Source organism: Anticarsia gemmatalis, chromosome 2 (assembly GCF_050436995.1).
Source record: "Anticarsia gemmatalis isolate Benzon Research Colony breed Stoneville strain chromosome 2, ilAntGemm2 primary, whole genome shotgun sequence".
Lineage (NCBI taxonomy): Eukaryota > Metazoa > Arthropoda > Insecta > Lepidoptera > Erebidae > Anticarsia > Anticarsia gemmatalis.
Genome location: NC_134746.1, coordinates 7,642,685 through 7,668,474, shown reverse-complemented (window position 1 = coordinate 7,668,474; position 25,790 = coordinate 7,642,685). Strand labels below are relative to the sequence as shown.

Sequence of the window (25,790 nt, the reverse complement as noted above, 5' to 3'; positions counted from 1 at the left end):
AAATTCTGCGACGAATTGAGAAACTCCCTCTTCTTTTCCATAGCTTTAAAAAATTTGTAGGGCATCCTGAAGTCACAGCTTAGAGCTGCTGGTCTTTCTGGAAGGTGGAAACAGCAGCACTGCTTTTAAAAACGGAAAAGCTTTTGATAAAAATATTTTTTTTATGAAATACACAAAAGACAACCAATTTATTTGTATTTATATAAAATGTTGTTGTTGTGTGGTTTGGAAAGGGCGGTATAATAGAAAAGTGTGCTAAAAGTACTTATTAACCTAAGAGTTGAAATCAAATAAGGATTTTATGATAAATGCTGCCTGTGTCAGCATTATTTACAATCAAAACTTTACAGTTATGTGACCAACACAGTTAACGGTTACACGCAACGATTAATATATGAGATTATATCTCATTTATAATTTTAGAACTCTTTTGAGCCGATTGTATTGTGTGGGCGAATAAATAAAAAGTATGTTCTTTTTACGTGAGCTACCTCCCGTTGAAATCGGCTGGTGCGTGCATACCAGTTTACAATACCTACTAACATAAAAGAGGATAGCGACCGGCCCTCATTCACTCAGTCTGTCTCCGAGTCTCGCTACAGTGCAACGTTACGCTCCGCATGGTACTACACACAAACGTACCGAGCATAAATATATTCAAATACATTGAACATTTTACTGTGAGAGGCTTACTTAAATAAATAATTACAGTTAATACCTATAGGGATTATATAAAAACTACGTGCGCCAGCGGAATAACGCTCGGTGAGTTATTTGTTTTATATATTTTTTAGTTAACCTGCTATTTGTGTTGTTGATTGTCACAGTCGCATAAAATCACAGCTAAACGGCGTGTAATATATAATATTATGTAGATAGAGTATGTGAGTTGGTCAGTTTCCTTTGCTTGAATTCATAATATGAGCGTTGTAGGTGGTAAACAGACGTGTTCGCATCACAATATTGTGTAACTCAAACAGATTGTGTTGTTGTGTGAACCCAGTTCGAGTCCGTCATCGTTTGGCAGATTATCATGCACGCTTTCTAATTTACTATGACGAATTTTCGCAACAGTACGCTCACGTAAACATCCATGTCGCTCTAATTCGATGCACATTACTAGATACGAACTAGTTAATAAGACCTTAATGAAATTGACATCATGACAAATGTATACTGGTCCAACGTTTCTAATCAGCACTTGTAATTACCGTATGAGTTCGTACGATGACTAGATTTCACTTCGGTACATACATGCTTAGAACTTATGTTTGACATAGATTGATAATGAATAATTCAGTGTTTCAACAGATAAAAAGCACTTTCATAGTAAAGTTGTCTGATTAGAAGACATTTCAAGTCATTGTAGAACGGGTAGCTGTCAAATGTATTTAATATTGGTCTTTATTTAACTAAGATTATCTCAAAGTTTTCTTGATTGGAGTAAACAAAGTTAAACTGATGTCATTAAAATTTCATAAGTTCATTAGATTTTAAAAGAAAGCTGACTGTTTGTGTCTGAAACTGGTGTCAAATTTTAACCATTTTATTGCACCTACATATGTAAAATTTCACTCTATCAGGCATTATGTTAGGTATATTAGATTTCATTCAATTGCTTCAGTTGACCAGTGAAAGCGTAGCAGCGAGAATGGCCTGTTCACAATAATTGTTTAAAATAATGTTTATAAGTATAAATATTTCAAGTTCTTTTTATATTGTATTCTCGAACGATAATATAATTGTTTTAGTGAGTAGCTTACACATTGAAACGAATAAAGTTGTTTCAAATCTAATAACAAACGATACTCAGCTTGCTTTTCATTTATTAATGCCTGCACATGAGGACTGTCTACATATCTACCTCTATAATATATGGTAGCAGATTACATATCGGTGACGATAATAATAATGTCAATATAGAGCCATTGGCTATTTGTTTAACGTCCTGTTGGAAAATTGCCGTGGAATATTTATTTACCTATTTGATTGCATAAAATAACTATTATGGTGGGACATACATATTTATAATGCATTTGTAGGTACCTACATAACCAGCTGTATGTCAAGGTAGTGGCAAGAATAATCTAGTTTAGACCTCATTGAAGTATGACTAAAAGATTGAATGACTACTTACAACTGGAAAAATGTGACTATGTTGTTGTACTATACCTGTAGCAAAAAATATTGATAATAATTGGAATCCTACAAACGTGAACTTTTGTAGTTTGTGGTAGAAGTTTTCTTAATTTATTTGAAGATAAGGAAACCTATTGTATAATTATATTATTATACAGTTAAACGTAGGTTAATGTTTACTTTTCCGTAATCTACTGACGGTCTAGATGGATAGCAATGTAATCGTTGCTGCTAACAAGTTATTGATGAATGTTTAATTTTTCCTCAACTTACAATTATATAATTACGGGGGAATGTTTTCCTTACCATAGTAGGTAATAAGCCTCATTTACATAAGCCTGCTCAATTAGTCGAGTAGGTAATTACTCATTTATTGCCAAAATACCGCAGCCGAAAATTGAGCAAAATGTTTCGATTCGACTAAATTACTTGACTAAGTTTTTGCGGTTCATTCACGTTTAGCTTCTAAACTACGATCAAAGCTTAAGAGACAGCCTCAAGTTTAGACGCTGTCTTGACGCTGCTGCAACTTACATCTTTATGATTTAACCTGGAATTATATAAATCTCTAGGTTTGAAGTCAGAACACCACATTGAGTAGGTAGTAGTATAAGCTTAAGAAGCTCCTTATATTCTGACCCTCTTATTCTTAATCACACTATAAACCTATTTTAGTTAAAAAGCTACTATAATATGTAATCTCTTTTTCATTTCGCTAAAGAGTAAAAGAAACAAAACACTTTATAAGCCTTTCATAACTTTATGTATTTTTATGAATAAGGGGGTGAATATCTACTAAATGAAACTCTAAGCAGTTTCACTCATTTCAATTAGTTTTGCTCGTGTGACTACAAGATAAACGATTTAAGAATTAAAGTCCTTTTATGTGCTTAATGGTAGAAAGTTTGGTTACCCAAGCTGCTCGTAGATTTTTTCAAAAGTTGATGATCTATTCGAGAGACAGAATGCTTAGAAAGTTTTAAAGCTTACTTCATATTTTAGTAATGATGATGAATGAAATCCCCAGAAGTAAATATTTTGGTGATTTATTTGAGGTCTTTTTTCTACTTTTGCAGTTTTAAACATGTTAATAGTGCAACATATTTCAAGTTCAGGTTTTGACTGAAACAGTTATTAAGATAAAATTGCGTTTTCTCGATATTTAAAAAATTAGTATAGAGTTAAACATTTTTTGGCACATTCATTTTGCGTAAAAATAAAATTCCATAAAAATATCAAAAAAAGGTATATTTATGGAGGTACAGCAGTTTATTAGCAATGCTGATTCTTAATTGTTATTCAGGCAGCGTGCTGGTTCGAAGCGAGGATATTATGCAAACGTTACGTCGCGCATCGTCACATCGCATGCGTAGTCTTGAGGCTTCTGAAAAATGGGCCGAACGGACCGAGGTCGTAAGAGACACACTTGCAATATTGTCCCAAAACATAAGCCTTTTAGAGGTCAAATACTGAATGTATTAAACAACCATACAATACGGTTTACAACGAGGCAAAACACATTGTTCATCAACCTTGTGTGCAACTTTACGTATACTGTGCTTAATATAAGTTGAAACTTCTTTTTTGTCCAAGTAAGAGGAAAAAGACGACGTTTTTTTTCTTGTAACACGGAGCGTACATGTTCGCATTTGTAATAAAAGATGGAACTGTTAAAAGTAATTTCATACAGGCTTGTAATTAATTATTGACGAGGATGGCGCCACGTTTAATCTTAAATCGTAAAGAAGTTAAGTGATTTTTGATTCAATGAAGGCCGTTCGCCTTACTTGAAGGTACCGTTACATACAGTCAGCAATGCTAATTCCGGGCTGGTGTATGCAACAGAAGTTCGGTCGGTCAACTGCCACTCGGTAGTATGAAAACAACCAGTCTATAATGATTAACAAACTTGTTATTTTCAATGAATAAAACATGAAGAGGTTTGTTCTATTTTTTATTTTGTACTTTATGACAGACTTCAATGGATGCTACTTCTCCATATGCATTTCATCAAGCGTGTACTTAAATGATAAAATTAGCAAAAATAAAATGTATTGTTTCACATGTACGTAACCAAAAGTTTAGACCTATTTCCCCCGATCTATTAAAAAATGGTAAAATACTACGATATTTACCAAAATGGAAAACACTTAAACAAAGGAAAAAACTTGAAAAAAAATTGCATTTAAATTAAATTCATTTTAAATTAATAATAGATTATTTCAAAACAAAGCTGAAAACGAATCATCTAAAAATGTAATAAGTGGAAAATTAAAAAGTTTGTACAAACATAAAGTTGTAAACTGACATGGATTTTCTTTATATAATTGCACATAGTACAGTGAAGATAATTTTATGACGGTATTTTAGACTGATAGCACAAATATCCGTGCATTCCTGGAAAACACGCGTCATACAAACATCATAAAATACTAGTAACCCTACACTTATATGTATACTTAAACATGTTTGGACTAGTTCGCAATTACGCATGCAGTATAAGTACAGCTTGTTATTCTTGGACTAAATCTAGACGCGTTCAATGTCACTTTATTGTGGTAATAAGTAATACAAGAAACATCCCAGTTTATTTCCTGAGAAAATATACGAGTACGAGTGTAGACTAAACTATCGAGGAATATCTTTTACATAATCATATCAACGAGGCGCAATTTTACAGTGAAGGAAGAATTTATCAGCTGCGATCTGGTGAGCTATAGAATAAACAAAAAAGTAAACCAATAATATAGGTAAATAAATTATAAATAACTTTATGTTTTTGCCTTTGTATTATGCACTTCTTAGAGTATTTAATTTTAAAGGCCAATGGGGAATTCCACGTCTTTTGCGTAATTTGCATATGACAACGTGCTTTCCTCTGAAAACAAATATGTACAGTAGCATTTTATATTGGACATCAAGTACTTATTTATATTTATCATCGATATGTGAGGGTCATAATTAACCTTTAAGTACCGACGTGTGGTCTGACAGACACTTTCGTAGGTCAGAAAGTCTAATTACATAGGTTATCGAATACGTATCCCCCCGTGCTTCTCTCTACCCCTCAGTAAGTCGCCCGGCAGCGTTCGTGGAGAGTTGCTGTGTCGGCGCTTGCGGTTCCGGTGAGCTATGGCTTTTATAAGATCGCGAGTGGTCTGTCAGACCACTCGTCTGTACTTGTGTAACTTTTTTTGAATATGACTTTTGTCAGATAATATAGGTTTTTTCTTATATTTACAGTTGCTTATAAAAATAGATAAGCCAGGTACTTCGGGTATAAAACGAGCAACCACTAGCGCAAATAAAACTGTTCCTCCCATGAAGAAAACTTACAAGTACAAGGCCTCAAAATAAAGACCATGAAGAAATTTTAACGGAATGGCTATATGAGAGTTTGGAATCCCACTGTGATGAAATTGACCCGAATTTTGTTGCCTTGGAAAGTGACTATAATTCTGTCACATCTGTTCTTCAAAACTAAAGAAAGAACGTAAGAAACATGTGTGCCTAAAATGCAGCAAACCTGTTTGCAAAGAGTGTTTGTAAACTTTGATGGTTCCTACCATTTGGTGCCTTGTGATTTACAAGAAAATTGTCTTTAACCTATAATATTATTATTTTTTTGCTTATGTGATTATTTATCTTTGAGAAAAAAGGACATTTAAAATGTTTTTATAGTTTGTTGAAATATAATAATTAGTAAAATAAAAGTAACGTTTTTCGTCCAAAGAATTTGAGACTGTAATTTAGTTGTTAAATTATTAATTATAAATGGTTGTACTACTATTTTTTTTTTCATTAATTCAATAACTAAATACATATAGAATTCCTAGAAATATTTATTTACATATAATATTAATAAACATAAAAGATTTCTTTATTAAAGCTCTGGTGGTCTAGCAGACCTCACGTCGGTACTTAAGAAACTAAAATAGCACGTCGGTACTTAAAGGTTAATGATGTTAATTAATAATTTATTTTATTTACGACCTGCATTATACAGAACGTACCTAGTTTACTGTTCCGCGAACGACGAGTTATTAAATCCCGCATAATAACAAAGACTTCTGCGGGTCTTCACATATTGTCAATAAGGCATTGGCACCGTTAGCAGTCCGGTCGTTGTGTAACAAATGTGCGGACGATGACGCGTGCCTGACTTTCGCTGCAACATTGATTTCAAAGGGAAATCCAAGCATTGAGCGTTACTTATTTGTGGCAATGAGCGCGACCTACTCGCGAGAGGTTGGGATTCCCTATGACGTACGCTGTACTCTCGGTGCACTCGTACAATCGGCGATAAAATTCTCTTGCAGTCCGACAATCAGTACACCGACCTCGAAGTTAAAATAATACTAGATATTACCACTCTAGTTGACCTTAAGATTGACATTCTTGCAAGATTATAATGCAAGTGCATCACTGATTATCGATTCATTGCTGTCTTTGCGACTTAAGAATATGATTGCACATCATATTGTACTAGTATAGTAAAATGGCAATAATTTTGTTTGTGAATTTTAAACTTATAACTGATGGCTGACTCACTAACTCATTTCTTCGAAGCGGATCGGAACTTACAACTGTGTCCCACTTTCGTTTACATAAACCAACATTGTTTATTCTTGTATAAGTGAGGACATGCTTTAGAATGAATAATATCCAGTTGAGGTCAAATCTTAAAGCTACCTGCATGAACAGCGGCGGGTCGTTCGTAGAGGGAAAACAACTTATTTAAAATTCATATGATTTATTATGTACTCGTATATGTTGTATATGGCCGCTTGCATCATCTCACTAAAATGTCATTAGCCTTACATTAAACCTGCTTCGATCAACAGAGACAGTATAAAGACTGTGTAATATGTTGACAATGTGTTTACGTTTAATGAGTTGTACTAAAAATAATAAACAAACATCAAACTCACATAGTTAAACTATGTGCTGGCTTGAGCGGCTTGTTTGATTATGGCGCGTAGGCGCGTGTTATCAGGTCAAGCTTTAATAAGCATTACATACCATTGGGATTTCCCATCTGATTCAATGCAATCAGGTAAGTTGGCGAGGACACAAGCCTCGTTTGAGGTTAAACGACGGATAGTCAATTATTATCTCCGGTGGAGACCAGACCGCAGTGTCAACGGATGTGAATAAGTCAATAAAAGTTTGTAAATTGTAAAATTTTGGTAAATTCAGTCAATGGTTTTAATAGGGTATCGCTATTAATGCCGCCGGTTTAATCTCGTGTTATGAAAATACAGACTGTAAAACCGTCTAGGAACAATAACTATCTTCTATTTGAAAATATTGAGACATGTTAGTTAAGAAGTCATGCTAATTAGGCGCCATAACGTTCATCTCAAAGTTAGTGCTATTTTAGTGTACACCTACAAATAATATAAAATAAACCGTAGGTATACATAAAATTAATTTAACCCATTAATGTTCCACTGCCGCGAGTTAGGCCTCGAGTCCACCCCGTTGGCCATCTGCGGGTTGGGGACTTTGCATGCCTTCGAGAACATAACTGTTCTAAACAAATCTCAGGCATGCAACGTTGTATCACGATGTTTTCCATCACCGTTGGTACAAGTGATGATCATTTCTAATACACACACATAAATTCGAAAAGTGATTGGTGTGTTGTCATTTGCGCGGGAAGTACCAACTTGTACCACTAGGCTATAAATGCTCACGTTTTTAAAAAACTAAAGGTTTCATTGGTATCATAAAGGCACAAGGAGTTGCTTATTTTAATAGATGGTCGGCGATGATGGCGCCACTCTCGCGGAGAAAGTGAAATGCCGTTTGCAGATAAACTCTGTCTGGCTTAGCTCTGCGTCTTTACTCGCGAATGTTCTCTCAAAACGAGAACTTACTTTGTATACGAGGTTGACTCCTTCATAATCATTTCCGTATTGCTTCTGCCCTTTGTATACATTATTTATCATCCCATAAAATTGACATTGTTGCTTTTACCGTCGAACGTGTCAAGACAATGCGGCAGTAGAAAATGGATGGGTTTTTCGTAATTTGTACAAGGAAAACCCTGATTTGAATACAATCACAATACTATGACTATTACCATTATGATGATTGCCACATTATTTCACGTTTTAAGTTACCTTGTATATAAATAGTGGTTTTCAAGCGAAACTGTAATAGTTGTTTTGACACAGTTCGCTTTACATTTAAGTGAAAATATTGACGACTTGTTTCCTGTAAGAAAATGACTTTTCTTAAACAGATAATAACACTTCAGCCAGTTTTTATTTTCCCTGTAATGATGCATCATTATCTCTATAATGACAATTGTAGATAAAACGAAGTGCACTAGCAAAGAAAACAAATACACGCTACATTATTTGACTCATAATAACACACATAAGTCTCAAGATTTAGTAAGATATACTGAAAACGTTAAAATATGCTCGTACTTCATATTGATATGAATGTGATTCAATGTGTTTCATGTTATTAACATTGTTCTATTATTTGTTTCAGTATCAAAATGTTAAAAACGTGTGCAGTGGTGCTTTTAGCATTATCGACGGTGAACAGTCAGTGTTTCTACAAAGATGATTCGTCGAAGAAGCTGGACCCTGAGGCGCGCACCTCACTGTACAGAGGGCAGCTCGAGTTCACCTTGAACTTATTCGAGGCGATCAACAAGGCGGTACCTGATGACAATGTCTTCTTCTCACCCTTCTCAGTATACCACGCGTTAGTACTCGCCTACTTCTCGTCTGCAGGTCAAACTGAACGCTCTCTCAAAGAATCTCTCCGAATCGATAACAATTTGGTAAGTTATGTAATGCTGTTTTAACGTGTTATAACTTGCAGTTCAAGTTCCTGTCATTTACTAATCATGAGTCACTATTTTAGTCTTGCACTAAATCACGTTTTGCGTAACGAATCGTAAAAACGGTTTTTCAGAAAAACAAACCAGTGAGTAATTTTAATAGTCAGAATTCTTGAGACAAGGACGAAATTTGTAATGGAGTCAATTATTTGGAATTTAGGTATCTGGAACTTTACCAAATGTGGCCATTTAAAGTACATTCCTGAACATTTAAGTACTGATGTAATTGAATACTGTTAAATAATGTATTGTTGTGAATTCCAGGACAAAGTGAATTTGATGACCGCGTACAAGGTAGACAAGCGGTCTCGCGGCGCCAACAACAACAGTGACAGCTACGAGTTCACGAGCGTCAACAAGATGTTCGTGGACAGCGAGCTTCAAGTGCGCCACTGTCTCCTGGACATGTTCAGCGAGGAGCTTGAATCACTGGTACGACAAGTGATATATTTTATTTCTACCTTAACAGCTATCCTCAAAATAACTTTTCCAAAGGTCTTCATTTCCACACCATCTTAAATCGAAATTTATAGAAACGTTTGCAGACTAAGTGTGCGCCTCTATATGGCTCATGTGACGAAAACTTCGCATACTTTTTTAGTTTAACTGTAAATTTTCATTCATGGTGTAGAAACTTGGTTACATGGCCGATTTGTACTCTCTACATGACCATACAATAAAAAATATATTTGATTAATATTCTACCTTGTTCACAGAATTTCCACGACAACCCCGGTGAAGCCCGCGATTACATCAACGACTGGGTGATGCGCGTTACTAAGAACAACATCAAGGGCCTGCTGCCTGAAGACGGTATCACTCAGGCCACGAAACTGGTGCTCGCCAACGCTGCTTACTTCAAGGGCGTATGGGCTTCCAAGTTCCCCAAAGAGAGGACAAAGAAGGAAGCCTTCTTCGTGTCTGAAACTCGCCAGACCCTCGTGCCTTTCATGAAACAGAAGGGAACCTTCCACTACAGTTAGTTTCTCTATATTAATATTATAAAATGAAACGGAACACAACTGACATATTTACCAGTCCTAGTAGCATGTTTATTATAATAGATGTTTATTAACATTTCTGACTAGAGAGAGACTATATAAAAACTGCGTCAGATTTCGCAGAATGTTGAGGCTTAAATCCTTGATTTAGTCGAGGTTTGTTGGGGTTTTCTGTTAAGAATTTTAAATAGTAGCACTGACATCATAAATCCAACGGCACATATTAGACTACCTTTTCCTACACCTACACCTAAATTGAGGAATATTCCACACTCGGTTATCATTTCATAGTTATAGCCATATAGTTTTGAATTTGTCTTTAGAAACTTGGTGCACAGCCTAATTTTGATATAATATTTGCAGTGGTGAGCGACGAACTCGGTGCCCAGATCCTGGAGCTGCCGTACAAAGGCAATGACATCAGCATGTACATCCTGCTTCCTCCTTACTCCATGAAGGAAGGTGAGTCGAAACTAACTCAAATACTTATGTTTGTAAGAGTATGAAGTAATTAGATTTTTTGTGTCTACGACGTTAGCTAGTAAAAGAAAATGTTGATCATGGATGTGAATTGTGGTTACATTTATGAATGATTTAGGAGAAACCAAGATTTTAAATTGTATCGTGAAATTGAAGGTTACAAATATACTGTGATAATAATATTTGCCCACGTTTTCATTTTTGTGGGATGAAGTGAGGAAGTTTTCCAAGCTTCTTGATTGTTGTACCAATATTTCATTATTTTGACTTAAAGAAAAGTAAAACGAGTAAATTATGCTTTTTATTAAATTTGACGTAACGGGGCATATATTTTTCATCATGTATAAATAATTCCCGAAGCCTCTATTATGTATTTCTTCAATAGACTTTACAATCGCTTCTGAGAGCCCTCTCTATTGAAACTTGAGCAAGAGCCAGCATAATTATAATGTATTGGAACAACTATTGTACCACGAAAATATTTAATGGTACGATATTGGCTGACCGCATTGCACAAAATAATGAATGCACAATGCAAAGTAATCAGTGTAGACGGATATATCCTTATATTAAAATACAATAACACTTCAATCATCGTTTTATTGACGTGCGATACGATCTCAGCTCTGCGGCATGAACGATGAGGCATACTGTTAGACTGTTACCAATATTTAGATCAGTGGGTTTACGGTACTTTGTCGTTAGGTGTTAGCAACATAATCGCCAATTTGACGCCGGAGCGCCTGGCCGCCGTCGTCGAGGAGGGCTACATGGGCCGCGAGGTCATAGTCGAGATACCCAAGTTCACTATAGAGAGGAGTCTCCCATTGAGAAACGTAAGTACTATTATTATTACAACGGGTTATTGGCACAATTGATTTCTAGTTGATCTCGATTGTTTCCTTATTGATTTGTAACGTTCTTAACAGTTGCGGTTAAAAGAATTCAATATGAGTTACGAATATTAACGTGATTAGTCTTAATTATATCTATTAATCATTGAATTTCAATCTGCAAAAACGTTATCTCTAATTTTTGTGTTAATTTCTGTTACTACCTAATAAATATATTATATTAAGAATGAATATAATTTATTTACTGCTTACTATCTGATGTCATTTTTTTATAAATTTGTAGGTATTGGAGACATTGGGCGTCGGTGACTTGTTCAACGCGACAGCTGACTTCAGCACTCTGAGTGAACAGAAAGGCATTCTCTTCGACGACGCCGTGCACAAGGCTAGGATACAAAACGACGAGGAAGGTATGTAACTTATAAACAATTATCTACTAAGCTCTCAAAATTAGCAAGTCATCGACAGTCGAAATATTTATTTCTATTCATTATTATGGTCATTGTATTCAATCGTATATTTGTGAATCACATCGCACTTGTCGAAACTGTAACTTTCACTATTCCGCGAAAGGAGGAAGAAAAGGAAGTGTCTGTCTGATTGTATATTTGCCGCGCACAGCGGTGTACGTGACCTATTACCTCGAACGTGTAATTAGTTACACTTAGAAAATGTAGATGAGAGTAAATGCATCAAAGCCTGAAAAATCCAAACTTCGCTTAGAATATTTTGGAAATTATTTTTGAATTGTTGATTTAACGTGGTTTCTTCATTACGGGAGGAGAGCCATTGCCCAGTGAGACATTATTGGGTTAAATATATTTATTTATGATTTAACGTGGCCATTTCTATTTGCAGGTACTGTAGCCGCTGCTGCAACAGCTATATTCGGTTTCCGATCATCTCGACCGGCAGAGCCCACCCGCTTCATTGCCAACTTCCCCTTCGTATACCTCATCTATGAACGTCCCACCAACTCCATCCTGTTCATGGGTGTATACAGAGACCCCAAGAAGTAAATAAAAGTTGAACGAGCCCAGTGTACTTTATAGTAAAGAGTAATTATATGACGTAGTTCTATATAAGACTAACTTTATATTTGTTGTAAGATCTCTAAGTTTAAATTAGTTGACACATCTTCGTTAGTACATTGCATAGGCTACATTTGAATGAACCCATTTTAAAGACAAAATACTGACAACGATTCACTTAGTATAGATGAAAAACTTGTCTCCATACAGAAATGAAAGGTACCTGTCGTAACTGTGGTGTTAGAATGCATGTTGCGCGGATATAAAGCTGTTTCAAGAGCCTATAAGTATCCCCGAATTGATATGATCTTATTAAATGTTTATACTTAACTTCCAATTGTGCAATGTTCGCACGGCTAGGTTATGAATGTTTCACGACGTTGATATTTTGTGCAAGTATCGACTAATGTGTTCTCGAACTTTGGGTAAAAGCATAAACGTGTTTCCGCCGTTGGCTAAAGTAGCTACATTTAAGTAGTGAGTGTAATCTACTTATTTATTTATTTTTGACCTAAGTTGTATTTCATGAAATCCTCTGAAATAAATAAGAGTAAGTAATTATAGTTTAAGCAGTTTATAATTATGTACGGTATTCTAGTATTGTAGTATTTGATTTTGAGCGTTTGTGATTCTATTACATTAAAACAGTCTACGTCCACGAGACGTAGCTTTAAAAAAAACCTGAAGTTTTATTTATTTTGTCTTTAAACATTAGTAACGAAAATAAAACTGACCATATAACCAATTTGATGCACTCTATGACATTCAATGACACGCTGATTCATTGCCAAAATAAATAAAATGAAGCGTGCCCATCAATTAATATTCAACATATTTCAAATAAAGATGTTGTCAGACTACAAATGACTAATTTGTTCTAAATATAATCAATATAAAAAAAGAATAACCGGTGTCTAGACGACTAAGTATTACCTTGATAAAATAATTTTGAGAAATATGCAGAGTAAGTAATACCATTGTCCACTGAAATGTGACTAGAATAATGATTGGATATGAGAATATAGGATTAGTTTTATTTTTAAGAATGTCATCAGTTCAAACATCAATGTATCACACGTGAATAATTAAAAAAGATTATGCACTAAACTCAACCGCGTTCTTCTCTGAAAATCTAAAATAGGTACTTATAATTATTATATGCATAAATTGACATAAAAATTCTGAAAGTGTGCTTTCTGCACGGTCATCGTGTATGTGGCTGCTTAACATTTGGTCCTGGGTTCCAATAGGTCGTGTTTGGATTTTTGAAAATTTAAAAAGTGTGTGGGATTTTGAGAATTTTTAACTTTAAGACCATAAATACTGTGTACTGCTGAAAAAGAACTTTGTTTCAAATACTTTGTTATACCCTGCGAACTTGGCGGAATATCAAGGCAGAAAGTTAAAGGTGGAATATATTTTTCGTACTATTCTACTCAATCTCTATATCTACGTGGAATAATTTGCGTTAGACATTTAGCCAAATGTGATGATCACAAAGGGAATAAGTATTTTTTTTGAGAGTAGTAACCTGAACGTCGCAAGAACTGTGGCAAGAGGGGTCGATCACATAGTACCATATAGTTAGTCGCAAAGATCCGCACAAGAGCAAAATATAAAGATAGCTGGCGTAAATGAGAGAAAGAGGCTTAATTTTGACCTGCATTGAGTCAAAAACAGCTGAGAACGATAAGACGTGTTTTGCAACATAGGGAGAGTACTGGAGGTTTGAGCGTGTAGGTTTTTCTAGCGATAAGACGCTTACCGTCAAATTAACAATAGTTGCACAAAACTATAGAGCGAATGCGCTAAAGGTCAAGAAATATGACTTGCGGATGATAATGATGATTCGTACAACTCATAAAGATAAATTACTGATTTAACAACCATTATACTGAATAGAGTTACGACCACCCAAACCGTGCGATGTAACTGGCCATTATTTAACATACCAGTAGTATTTACTAAATAGCTAAATGATGACTGCTTTTGCTAATCACGTGAAAGCTTCGCAGCGGTTTTTTTATTCAATAGAACTACTTACCTTAACTCAAAATGATATAGGTATACCGGCAACTGAACTATGCACAGTCTTTGTCTTTTAATTTTATCTGACGCGTTATATATATGTAGATTAATAATAATTTATGTATTGATTATTCGTAATAAACTATACTGTTATGAAAACCGCTGATGCTACATAATTTGGTAAGATAAAGTTGCAGCGGAACAGTTTAATGTTCAATGTTGATCATGGTTATTGAAAAAACCCATGACGTAAAGACATGAAAATGATAACAAAGGTTGATTTCGTTGTTCCGTTTCATTTTATTTTCGCCTCGCCATTTGTTACTCCTTTAGCAAATTTAGCTCTAAAATACTTGTTTTATTACAATGTGAAGTTAGTTAAGTGCTCGTGGGTTCCTTGTAGGTGCAGCTAACGACAATAAATTAGTTTACTTACGGACTTCACCTCGACGCGATGTTATCGCTGACTACACCATCTACTTATCTGCTCTGTGTAACTTCCGTGTACGATCTATAGTAGAAAGTGCTGTTAATGAAAGGTTCATTTTGGTAGCCGATTTTTTTACATATCGGCTTAGAAATTTCTAATCGCCGTGCAAAGGTTGACCCTTTGCCGACTGAGTTCATATCAAATGCCAACATCAAATTTAACTGACACGTTCTTGTTCATATGAATACGAGTCCCTCAAGCGGATTAAAAATAGAAATTGCTACAGAGGTGTTAACGGGTACGCAAATACTAGCTGTTTACTGCTAAAGTTTTAAAAGCTTGCATCTCTATTTATTTAAGAGTGGCTTGGGATTGTTTACCGTTTTAATCTGTCCTGATTAGATAAGCAATGTATGTTATGGTTAGAATGGATAAACAAAGGATAATTTAAAATAATTATATAGCTAGCTAATAAAAACAAATGTGACTTTGAAAATGGTTGCCTGTAAGTAAATAATAAATATAATAAAAATAACAGTAAATCTTAACTGAGCATTTCTTTGCGTGCAAGAGGCGGTCGATTGAGACCTTTAAGAATTTCCTATCCGAGCTCGTAATGGCAGGATGGGCACTGCAGATGTACTGTGATTATAGACAATAAAGCTACCGCCCAAACAACATGCCGTGTATTATTCTCTCGTACCGCTGAGAAAATATTGACTACCTATTACAACAAACAGTTTATGAGGCTTGACATGAGCATCCTCACAGTTCAGTTGAAAATGCAGAATGCTCAGTTTTCACTCATAATGTACGATTTCCTGTAAGCGCGAGCTAATGACGTCTGGTTACGTTGAACACTCCGTCTGTTGTTTTCACTGCCTATCATTTATCATTTGTTTAGTTTGAGTTCATTTCCTACAAAGTGCTCTCAATTTTACATTTTGGAAATAATAGCAATGATTCTTTTACCTTTACTGCGGTTTAACAAGCAGGTTTATAAGCGAGTAATAGCGGGCGAATAGTTGTGGTCTACCAGTATATTTTATATTTAACCGTGAATCATTATATTTAATTAGTTTGTTAGCGATTGCTTATGTGTAGGGATGTCTGTCGATTTTCTCTAATAACACTCCTTGGGCAACTAATTATGTTGGCAGTGTAGATACGCTCTACCCAAAAATAACATATAAAAGTCTTAGAAGTTAATTTTTAATATAATTTTGATTAAACTTAATTAACAAGGTTTTTGGCTATTTTTAGATGCTATGCTTTGATATGAGTGTTTGATGCGGTAAATTATAACTTATGTCTGTGCGTTAATTTGATTGAGTGAGTAAAGCGAATACGTGTGTGATCATGGGAGCCTAAGAACGAAGTTATACATAAGTGATAACTGGAAAATCGTCTCTAATTTATGATGATTGACGGCCCATCACATGGAGAAAGTTGAAGTGCCACACAATATTCACAAGTCTGTTTACATTAGGCATGCTATAAGCATTTATGTATTTTCTTTTCATACGTAAGATATCATTCTGGTACAATTCATGAGCTGGACTTTATGTTTTTTTTTTATTAGCGTCGGACCACTCGTAAACAGATAGCTATGTTTATATAAAGGAAGGTCGTCTGCTACACTTCCGTTTTGCTGTCCGCTTTCTTGAACTTATAACTTAGTTATTTTGAATTCGTACGATCGCTCTGTTTACTGTATATGGATTGTTGTCTGCCCTTATAAATCGCTTTTCCCTGTTGCTATTGATACGACTCCAGTTCTTTTCCATTTTTATTGCGCATATTATCTACCAATGAGGAAAATGATTTTATCTACAAGATTTATCTAAAACATTTTTTATTTAACGCGTGTAAATGTCCAGATAAAGAGCTCGTTCCCGCTTTAGTAGAGTCGAGTACAAAGGCTTAATGTAAATTAATTAGTGGCGATATTCTTTGTGTGTTGACAGACGATTAATAAAGTACACATAGGTAAACAATGAGTGGAAAGCAGGTACGTAAATCCATCGGAAGTATTTGTGGCGTCGATAGGATCGGTCGGTCCACAATAGAACTAATTACCGCAAGCAGTGTGCGTGTGCGCCGGAACCGCGGGAAACAATGCCTCGCCGACGACGACGCCCGCCGGCGACTATTTATATGTGCCTTTTGTTAACTCGTCTTAATGTTATCACAATGGCTCCGGCCAGGCTCCAAACACGGTAAACTGCTTCAAATTAACACTAAATGTAGGTCATTGTTAATTAATGTTTTTGTGAATTTTGGAATTCCGTAACTTAAGTTACAAAGACAGATCTGCGTGTTATACGTTTTAGTTTGTCTGAAAAAGGAATGTGGTAGAATGTTAAACGATTTCGTAGAGTAACTTTTAAAAGTGCATTTGCTTCTTACGAGTATAACCAAAGATTTGGTATTAACTAAGTTTAACGGAATCACAACTAGTCAGCTGTCATATCATTGGTACTCGTATTGATCAGACGTAGTATGTGTACAAATTTGTTATTTTAACTAGTTGTCGACAATTTTCCTTGCGAAGGTTTCAGGATTTTTATTCTTCCTTTATTTATGGTTAACCCATAACTAATTAAGCTTATATGAAGAAAAACAGCAAGCTTATTTCCTGTTTATGTTGTCAAAATAAGCTTTCCTTCTTAGCGATTAAAATATTTCAAAAGTAGTTGTTCTTGAGTATGCGTTTTAAGTGAAAATCCCGGAAACGCACGTGATTTACCCACTGTGTTGAAGATTTGTGTGATGTGTTGACAATTTATATTCTTTACATTAATTCAACTGAGTCTTTGCTCTCTACAGACCGCCTAGCTTGTAAATATTTATGGCGAATTTCTTACAACTTAGAAACAGGTACTCGTTGCGAATGCGATTATTGTGAGCTCTAAGTTCGCTCGATAACTTACTGTTAGCTTCGATGACTGAAGTAATAGTGTTGGTTATTTTTTGTAAGGTAAGGAAAACAAAAAGACAACGTATAAAAAAAACATTTTATTAGCAAACTAACATAGGAAAGTAAAAATATAAGAAATTCATTATAAAACTGTAAATGTTGTAAAAAATTATGGTAGCTACATTTATTATATTACACATACCTTACGGTGTGATACTGATTTAACGTGACCAGATCTAATCTGACAATAGTCTGACACTAGGCTTCACGTGCTGTACTTTTGCGTCCACTGATAACATCACAAGTGCCAATTTATTCTATGATATTTTTATTTAGTTGAATCTCTATCAGCTTTAGAAAATTATACCTTTTTTCTGCAGTTATGAATATAAATTAAGTTGATTTTTGTATAGTTTTCTTTTACTTGCATGAGTTGCACACACGCGCTAAGTTTCAAATTATTAGGAAACGTTTTCAGACGCATTTCTCAATTTTCCATCTAGTTTTAATTCATGTATTACAAATTATTCAGCATGTAATAAAACATACATGTTTCTATTGAAAGATGTGAATTTAATTGATAGTTTTAGTATTTAAATTTTTATGTCTTTAAAATTTTCATGCCGGTGTGTAATAACAAGAAATATATTTATAATATATCTTAATTCTTATTTTCGAGCCGGACACAGACTTGACCAGTTCGTGGGTATTATTTTTATTTTATTTACGAAATATTGTGATGAAAGTATGCAATGCAGCAGCGTGTAAAGTGCATATATCAATTACAGTTAGTATTGATTGAAACATAGTATAATTTTTTATTTATAAATTTATTAAATACATTTACATTTCAGGAAGTATGCTGTAAATTTGCAAAACACGAATTTGTGACTAATCATTTTCTTATTAATTTAATAGTTACAGGAAAAACCCAATACATTGTCAATTGACATGCAAAATGTACGTTGCCAATATTAGTAGTGTCGTACACACAGTGTAGTTATACATGTATTTAATATGCGCGTGACACAAAAACAGGTTGTACAAAAACGTGGCACGAGTTTAGAAATAGACACGCGACGCAAAAGCACAACACGTGTCACATAGAGTTTGGAAGACCTTAGTGATAATGAAGCAGTGCCGAGCGCTGCGACACTGTGCCGCATGTGCCGCGTGTGTCGCATGTGCCGCGCATCGACACCGACTAATACATATACAGATAAGCAAAAAATCACAGCTCCGGTTAATCAAAATACAATTATATTTTTGTTTTCATATTTTCTTCATCTTAAAATATAATTCTAAAAATAAATAATGAAGTATTGTACAGGACGGCTCGGTTTAAGGGCGATGTGGATGAACGCTCTACGCTTATCATATGTATGAAGTAGGGATTGTCAACGAGAACAAGACGAGCGACTTTATTATATTATTATTTATTGTTGAAATAATCGTAAAGTTAAAGTAGTTATACAATTAGTGTAAAATGAAAGGACACGAGGGACGAGAGAGACGCCCTCACACGGACAAGTGGTCTCAAATAAATTAACAATATTTACATAGCGTCCAATGAGACAGAACCAAGTCAATATCGAGTCATCCACGCCTCCCTTACGACAGTTCCAATTCTATATAAAATTAAATTATTCATGCAATTACTACTCATAGAAACTTATAAACGACACATAATTAATATCAATAAAATCTAATAATCAACTCAGGAACAAATGCAATAAAAATCGATCAATATAATCCTTTTCAATAATAAACCTTTTCAAAATAATGTACTCATAAACCAACATAATTTAATATATTACATGAATATATTAACAACCATCTATGCACTCACATAATTTATGAAGGTAGCCATAGTATCTTAAAGTAATCTGGTAAATCTCTCAATGTTTCTTATTTAGGTACTTATTAAAACTATAAATTCGCTAGTAATTCAAATACCATCTAATGAGATACAAGTGGTAGAGTATAAAATTTACTTCGAAAGTCAACTTTTACATAAATCCATTCATCATGATACATATTTACAAGATAATGAGTATTGTTAAAAGAGTTTCCTCTGGCTTTATAACTATATAAACTTTTAATTTTACGGCAATCTCCATAGATACTTCTTGTGAGTATGTTGTCCACACTACACATAATGACAACGATATCACGTGGTACATGTAGTGTGTACGCACTATGTTCACTAGGAGATAGTGTTGCTACCAAATTCAGTCTGTATTTTTTTTAATAGTGTCACCTGTACACAGATGCAACTGAAATTTATTGTATCCTCAAATTAACAATATAGTTATTGAGTTAACATTAATCGACAAAAGCTCGTGTAACATAGTACACGCATGTTTAATATTTATATCAACTACTTAAGTGTTCATACAAAACTATTGTACACATAAACCGAAATACTTAAAGGGTTAAAACTCAGAACCAATATCATAAGTTCACACATTAAGTGTCACAGTCACACAGCAGCGTCAGGAGGCAGTGTTCGTTTACAAATAAATACTGAACATTGATTACTATCAGTATTGCTACGGGCAAGATGCTTCATTAAATCGGCAACATAGTAATAAGAGTAGGCGAAGATAGTTAGGTACTAGCAGTTGACTAATCAGAGTAACAGATACGCAATTAAGTTTATATTTCGGCCGATAGGTACAACTTGTGGATATCTACGAAGATATAATTTAATCGCATAAATTTAAAAGACAGCTAGCCATAAATTAAGATATTAAAATATAGATATCTATAAATCTTTTACAAAGTGCTAAGTTCTATTAATTTTCTGATTTACAATATTGTGTTTTACCAAATAGTATGTATGTATTTTAATTATAAATCTAGCAATCCCTGTTTCGCACAAGAATATAGATTAAAAAGAATAATCAGCTTCGAGCTGTCTAAGTGACAAGTCGGTATTTACGTAGGTAGATATTCATATAGGTACGTTTTCATAGCTTGTGGACGGTGGGCATTACGAATATATTTTAATTGCAAGTCTTCACGAGCTCGCTTTACGTAAGAGATCTTAGCCAATGTAGTAGAAGAGATCGAGATCTCGTAGAAAACATTTATGATAATAACACTTTAGCATGTATTTATTTAAGTTTAAAGTTCTGAGTAAGTAGAATACTGTGTACAGACAAGTTAGAACAACAGCTAGATTCAAACCAAATTACAGTCAAAAGACAGCTTTTGTGGAATGGTTTAATAGAAAAACAGGCTAGGTCGTGCCGCAATGACATTGTATGTTATACCGAGCGGCTGACGTGCGGAGGCCGAAATATTATAGCATGACCTTAATTTCAGTGGTTTAATTTCAATCGCAGCGCATAATTGAACTTATTGTATCAGACACTCAATGATATAACCTATCAACGTATTTATTGTACTCATTATATTTGGATCACAGTGTACTATTATGAGGCTAGTTTTGAAAACGTTATTAACACTTTTATTACAATACAAATTTTGTTTCAGTTATTTAGATGGCGTCTTTAATCGTAGTAAATAGATAGAACAACTATGGGTTATATCGCGTCGTAGCAATTATTCATGAATGTGCATAAATATCAAGTCATCAACATTGTTTTCCTTTCTAGATAAATACATATCGCGTTTTATTCTAAATAGGTATCTAATTTAGCTGATTGCCACATCAAGAATACTATTATATGCAAGAAATTTTGATTATATCATTATCATGTTACAGAATTAGCCAATTTACGCTAATCTACGTTATGATAGTCAGTGTCCAGCATCATTAGATGATAATCATAATTGAGCACAATGCCTCTTTCGTTCTACGAATGCATTTTGCGAATTGTAATATTTAGCGAAGTAGAAAAAAACGTGTCAATTCATATGGCATATGCATAAATAAGTTTTCATTAACGAGAAAGGCAGACTTTCCCTTTATCACAATAATTAAGATCAAAAGCGTACACGAATTGAGGAAAAACAATAGCACTCTGTCATCGTCCACCTGTAATAGTAGGTGCACCTGCCCGAGTTTGTAGATAGTGTGGAAATGTCAGGGAAAAAGATAAAAATGATGTTTATATGAAGTAATTACTTTCACTTAGTAGAAGGTGAGCATGCACGATACTTTCATGTACTTTCATCTTCAAGATTACAGTTTCATGGTTAATAACCGATAGCTAATAATAAGAGGACATAAATAATGATTACCTATATAGGTGTTCGACGGCAAACAATGTCTAATCAACTATCTAGGGAGATATATAAATAATGAGAGGGCGAGGCCCTGTGTTATAAACACACGGACGGAACAAAGAAAGGCCAATTTGTTAGACGAGAAAGGGAGCACAATTTTAAAGACCGCGATTGAAACACCACTTGTATTTCTAATTTATAGCAATCTGAGGGCAATCAGGCCTCTCCCAGTATGAGGCGAAAGATGTAATATTGGGAATGAGAAACCGTTCACTGCGTCGCATCGTCCGATATGGACACTCGAATAATGGTCCCACCCGTCCCGAACAAGCTATTACGTTCCAATTACCAAGGAGTACATTATAATAATAGCGCCACTATTTGACTTTTTGTACAACATGTTATCTAAGACATCTCGAAGTGGCTCTGAGTAAATAGAAATGTCGAAAATGATAGCACCGCCATGCTCGAAAAAAACAACATTCATGAAGTGTCCGTGCCGAGAGAAGCACAGCGTTAAGATGCGATAGATGAGCGGTGAAAGATGGTGGGTTCTGAATACTCGGTCTTTTACTCTTTTATTTTTAGAAAGTTCAGTCGGCCGCACAGCGGGAGAAATTACTCGAGCGCCGAGGCGACCAGTAACACCAGCACTGCACATCATTGTTCACTATTTATCTGATGTTACTTTGAGACATATCGTCGATAATCCACGCAGGAAACAAACAGACTTCTTCAATTGAGTTGTATCGCGGTGGCATGAGTATCAAGGAACTAATGTTAGATATCTACCTACTTATACCAAAATGCATAATAAGACGTTGCATATTATATGACTTCTAACATAAACTAGTATTTATGACTATAAATATGGAATGTAATTCGATTTTATAATCTTGTAAAACACTTAAATCTGTTCTTAGCTAAAGCTAAAATGTATACGGTAACGGGCGGATAATTACATACAAATTAACAATTAAGATTAACGGCCGAGAACCTTCACATATTTCTTTCGTAACTGTCTTATTTTCCTATAAATTATTACTTTATTAGCACCTTACCAAATTCGTCTGTGATATTTTCAGCCTTTAAGTATCGATTAAGAAAATACATTTGTTATGATATCACCATGACAAAGTTCAATTGACTATGAGAGCGTCGTGTGCGGTCTGCGCGCGAGTGGCGCGAGGTGGCGCGAGGTGGCGCGAGGTGGCGCGTGGTGGCGCGAGGTGGCGCGAGGGCTGTTACCTCTGCTTGTTGGGCTTGACGGCACCGTTAGCGGCAGCACTCTTCTGCGCGATGTGCGTCTGGTAGTGCTTCGCGAGGTGCGCCTTCTGCCGGAAGCTCTTGCCGCACAGCGAACACGTGAACGGTTTCTCGCCCGTGTGCGTCCTCACGTGCACGTTCACTGAGTACTTGTCCTTGAATCCCTTCGAACAGATCGAACAGTAGTGAAGTGATCTCTCCTTCCTCACACCGTTCGACGTGGACGTGGCCGCTTGAATGGCTGTACCCGACTGCGCTTGCGCCGTCGGCGGCGGATTCTTACTTTGTGGTCTTTTGGAATATTTTTTACTTCCAGTTTTTGTGCTCGTCACGGTCGGTGATGCGGTCACTATTTGTAAATGGGGATTCAATTGAACTTCCCCGGCGGGGATCATAGTCACCAGTTCGCCGTTTACGTGATGTATGTTGTACACACTACGCGTGGGGTCAATAGGTTCTACGGTACAAAAGGGTTGCATTGACTCTCCGAGTTCAGTAGCTATCCTTTTTAATTTTTCATAATCTTCGGGATAGTTGGTATCTAACCTGGATAATAAAATATCGTCAACACTCTGCGTAGACGAAGGGTTTTCTCCGTTTGACACTACTGTGGTATTGGGGTCTTCTAGTAGAATCGAAATATTTAAACGATTTTGCGGAGAGATGGACATTAATAGCTCTGTTTCGGCCATGTCTTTGCTGTCCTGATACATGGATGGGACATCAGGTTTGTTATTGTTTATAGTGATCACTCTCTTCACTTCACTGTTAACATCGACCTTTGCTACTGGATTTTTCTGTATAGTACTATATCTAATAAAAGCTTTTCCCTGTAAAGCACTTCTGAGTAACGATTCATTTGATTCTGGATTTTGGTTTGTGATTTTCCAATCATTATTATTATTATTGAATTCTACTTGACTGTCTAATAACGCAGGTGTTGTGATTATGGATGGACTAAGAGAAGATTCGTCTTTTTTGTCACTTGCTTGAAATTCACTTTCTTCGTAACTATAAGGTTCAACTTTTACTAAATCACTTGTAGTCAAATCAGGGTTTTGGCTTTCTGAATCACCGTCTTCGTAACTAAAACCTTCTACTTTTGGTAATTCTTGATTAAAATCATTGGAGAATCCATTCATATTTAAAATGGACTCAAGGTCTAAGGAGCTGTGGGTCTCCATGTCAGTAGGACTTGACATGGAGACGTCTTCCTCCTTACCCCAGTACCGGTTTGAGCTAGTTTCAGTCATGTCGTGATTGAGAACTGTTAGCGTATATATTTGTCCGTCCGTGTTGTTAATCAATTTGTTTGAAATAGCCGTGTCCGTGCAGGGATGTGTGCCATTGATATCGCTTTCTTGGTTCCAATAAAATTTGTTGAGATCCTCTAACATGGCATTATCTAGGCGATCACGGTCGCGATCCACGTTCCAAATAGAGTCAAAACTCTGTAACGTGGTAGACGTAGTGGCAGTGGCCATACTTGCATTGGCGCCGACCTGCGCGCTGGTGACACTTAGTAAACTGTTGTTGTTCTGTTCTTTAGGCTCTTCTGAGAGCAGCGGATTTGACCTCGAGTCGGGTGATTCCATGAACACATTCACAGAACGCATCTGTTGTTTGTACTGGGCATCAGTAACCTCGTTCGACGTCACGAAGTCAAAGAAATCCGACTTTGACAGTTCTGGGGCAGTGGCCGTCATGACTACCGTTTCATTTACAACCGAGGACGACAACTCGGTTTGTTCTCTTGTCAGTTTTGCTACATCAAGTTCTATGTTTGAGTTCAGTTTATCTTTGTACTACAATAAATATATCTAAATTTAAATAAGAGAATAACCCGGTATGACTTGTACTTTATTGGCAGTCGCTAGAGCGTCGGTAACTGATAGTGCAGGTGTGCAGGGCGCGGGCTGGGGTGCTACTCGGACGTGCCCAACGTACTCGAGTCAATCGGCGGACCAATCGAGTGTGCGAACTTGATCCGTACGTTCCTTTTTCCCATTATTCACCCCAACCCAATTCCTTGCTGGTCGAGAACTTAAACAGCGAGGCTTTCCGCGGAGAAAATGCACTCGACCATATATTCCATGTTTTTCTAGAAGATTCTGGAGGCGAAGTCAATCTGAAAAAGAAAGAAATAACTGGTTAGTTTTCCAACGAAAAGGAAATAAATATATACATATATAGTACCGAATATACATCGAATTGTATTGAACAAAATGTATTTGTATCTGAATGTTTAATTAATAAGCTCGCTGCGAGACTTTAGATCCTGTACAAAAGCAGGGCGAGCGAGTCACGCGCTGTGACTATCAGGCATCACGTAGCGCCTGCGCCGGGGCTTTCCGAGCACACCGAAGTGGCTTTTAGAGCGAATACCAAAAAATAAAATTGAACATTAAATTTTATTAAAACGAAAGCAGAAACGAGATCATCACACGGTTTATTATTCTAGTGGTTGTCTAAATATTTTTACTTTCTACATTATCATACACATTTCGACATCCTTCGTTTTGTTAAGTGTATGTACTTAACTCTTTAATAAAAGTGTTGAATTAATGTTATATTTTTTG

At 35.6% G+C, this 25,790-nt stretch overlaps 2 protein-coding genes across 2 annotated transcripts in view; one reads left to right on the top strand and one right to left on the bottom strand.

Moving 5' to 3' along the window:
- The first annotated feature begins 561 nt into the window (after nt 1-561).
- LOC142982689 (serine protease inhibitor 88Ea-like) lies at nt 562-13,059 on the top strand. Its single transcript, XM_076129328.1, has 8 exons — nt 562-765; nt 8,647-8,944; nt 9,269-9,436; nt 9,721-9,982; nt 10,369-10,467; nt 11,191-11,321; nt 11,623-11,749; nt 12,198-13,059. The coding sequence occupies exons 2-8, from the start codon at nt 8,654-8,656 to the stop codon at nt 12,356-12,358; spliced, it is 1,239 nt and encodes a 412-aa protein (XP_075985443.1). The 5' UTR covers nt 562-765; nt 8,647-8,653; the 3' UTR covers nt 12,359-13,059.
- A 4,772-nt stretch (nt 13,060-17,831) lies between these two features.
- Nucleotides 17,832-25,790, bottom strand: part of LOC142982681 (uncharacterized) — a 59,665-nt gene continuing 51,706 nt past the window's right edge. The window contains exon 3 of the mRNA XM_076129316.1: nt 17,832-25,339. Within this exon, the coding sequence (XP_075985431.1) occupies nt 23,190-24,917 (1,728 nt within the window). The 5' untranslated portion in view covers nt 24,918-25,339 and the 3' untranslated portion in view covers nt 17,832-23,189. The remainder of the gene's footprint in view (nt 25,340-25,790) is intronic.

What these genes read in the sequence shown, in the direction of transcription:
- LOC142982689 (XM_076129328.1), top strand. Translation starts at nt 8,654, where the DNA reads ATGTTAAAAACGTGTGCAGTGGTGCTTTTAGCATTATCGACGGTGAAC. An exon ending in TCCGAATCGATAACAATTTG is followed by an intron (nt 8,945 to 9,268) that starts GTAAGTTATGTA and finishes TGTGAATTCCAG; the next exon opens with GACAAAGTGAATTTGATGAC. An exon ending in GATACAAAACGACGAGGAAG is followed by an intron (nt 11,750 to 12,197) that starts GTATGTAACTTA and finishes TTCTATTTGCAG; the next exon opens with GTACTGTAGCCGCTGCTGCA.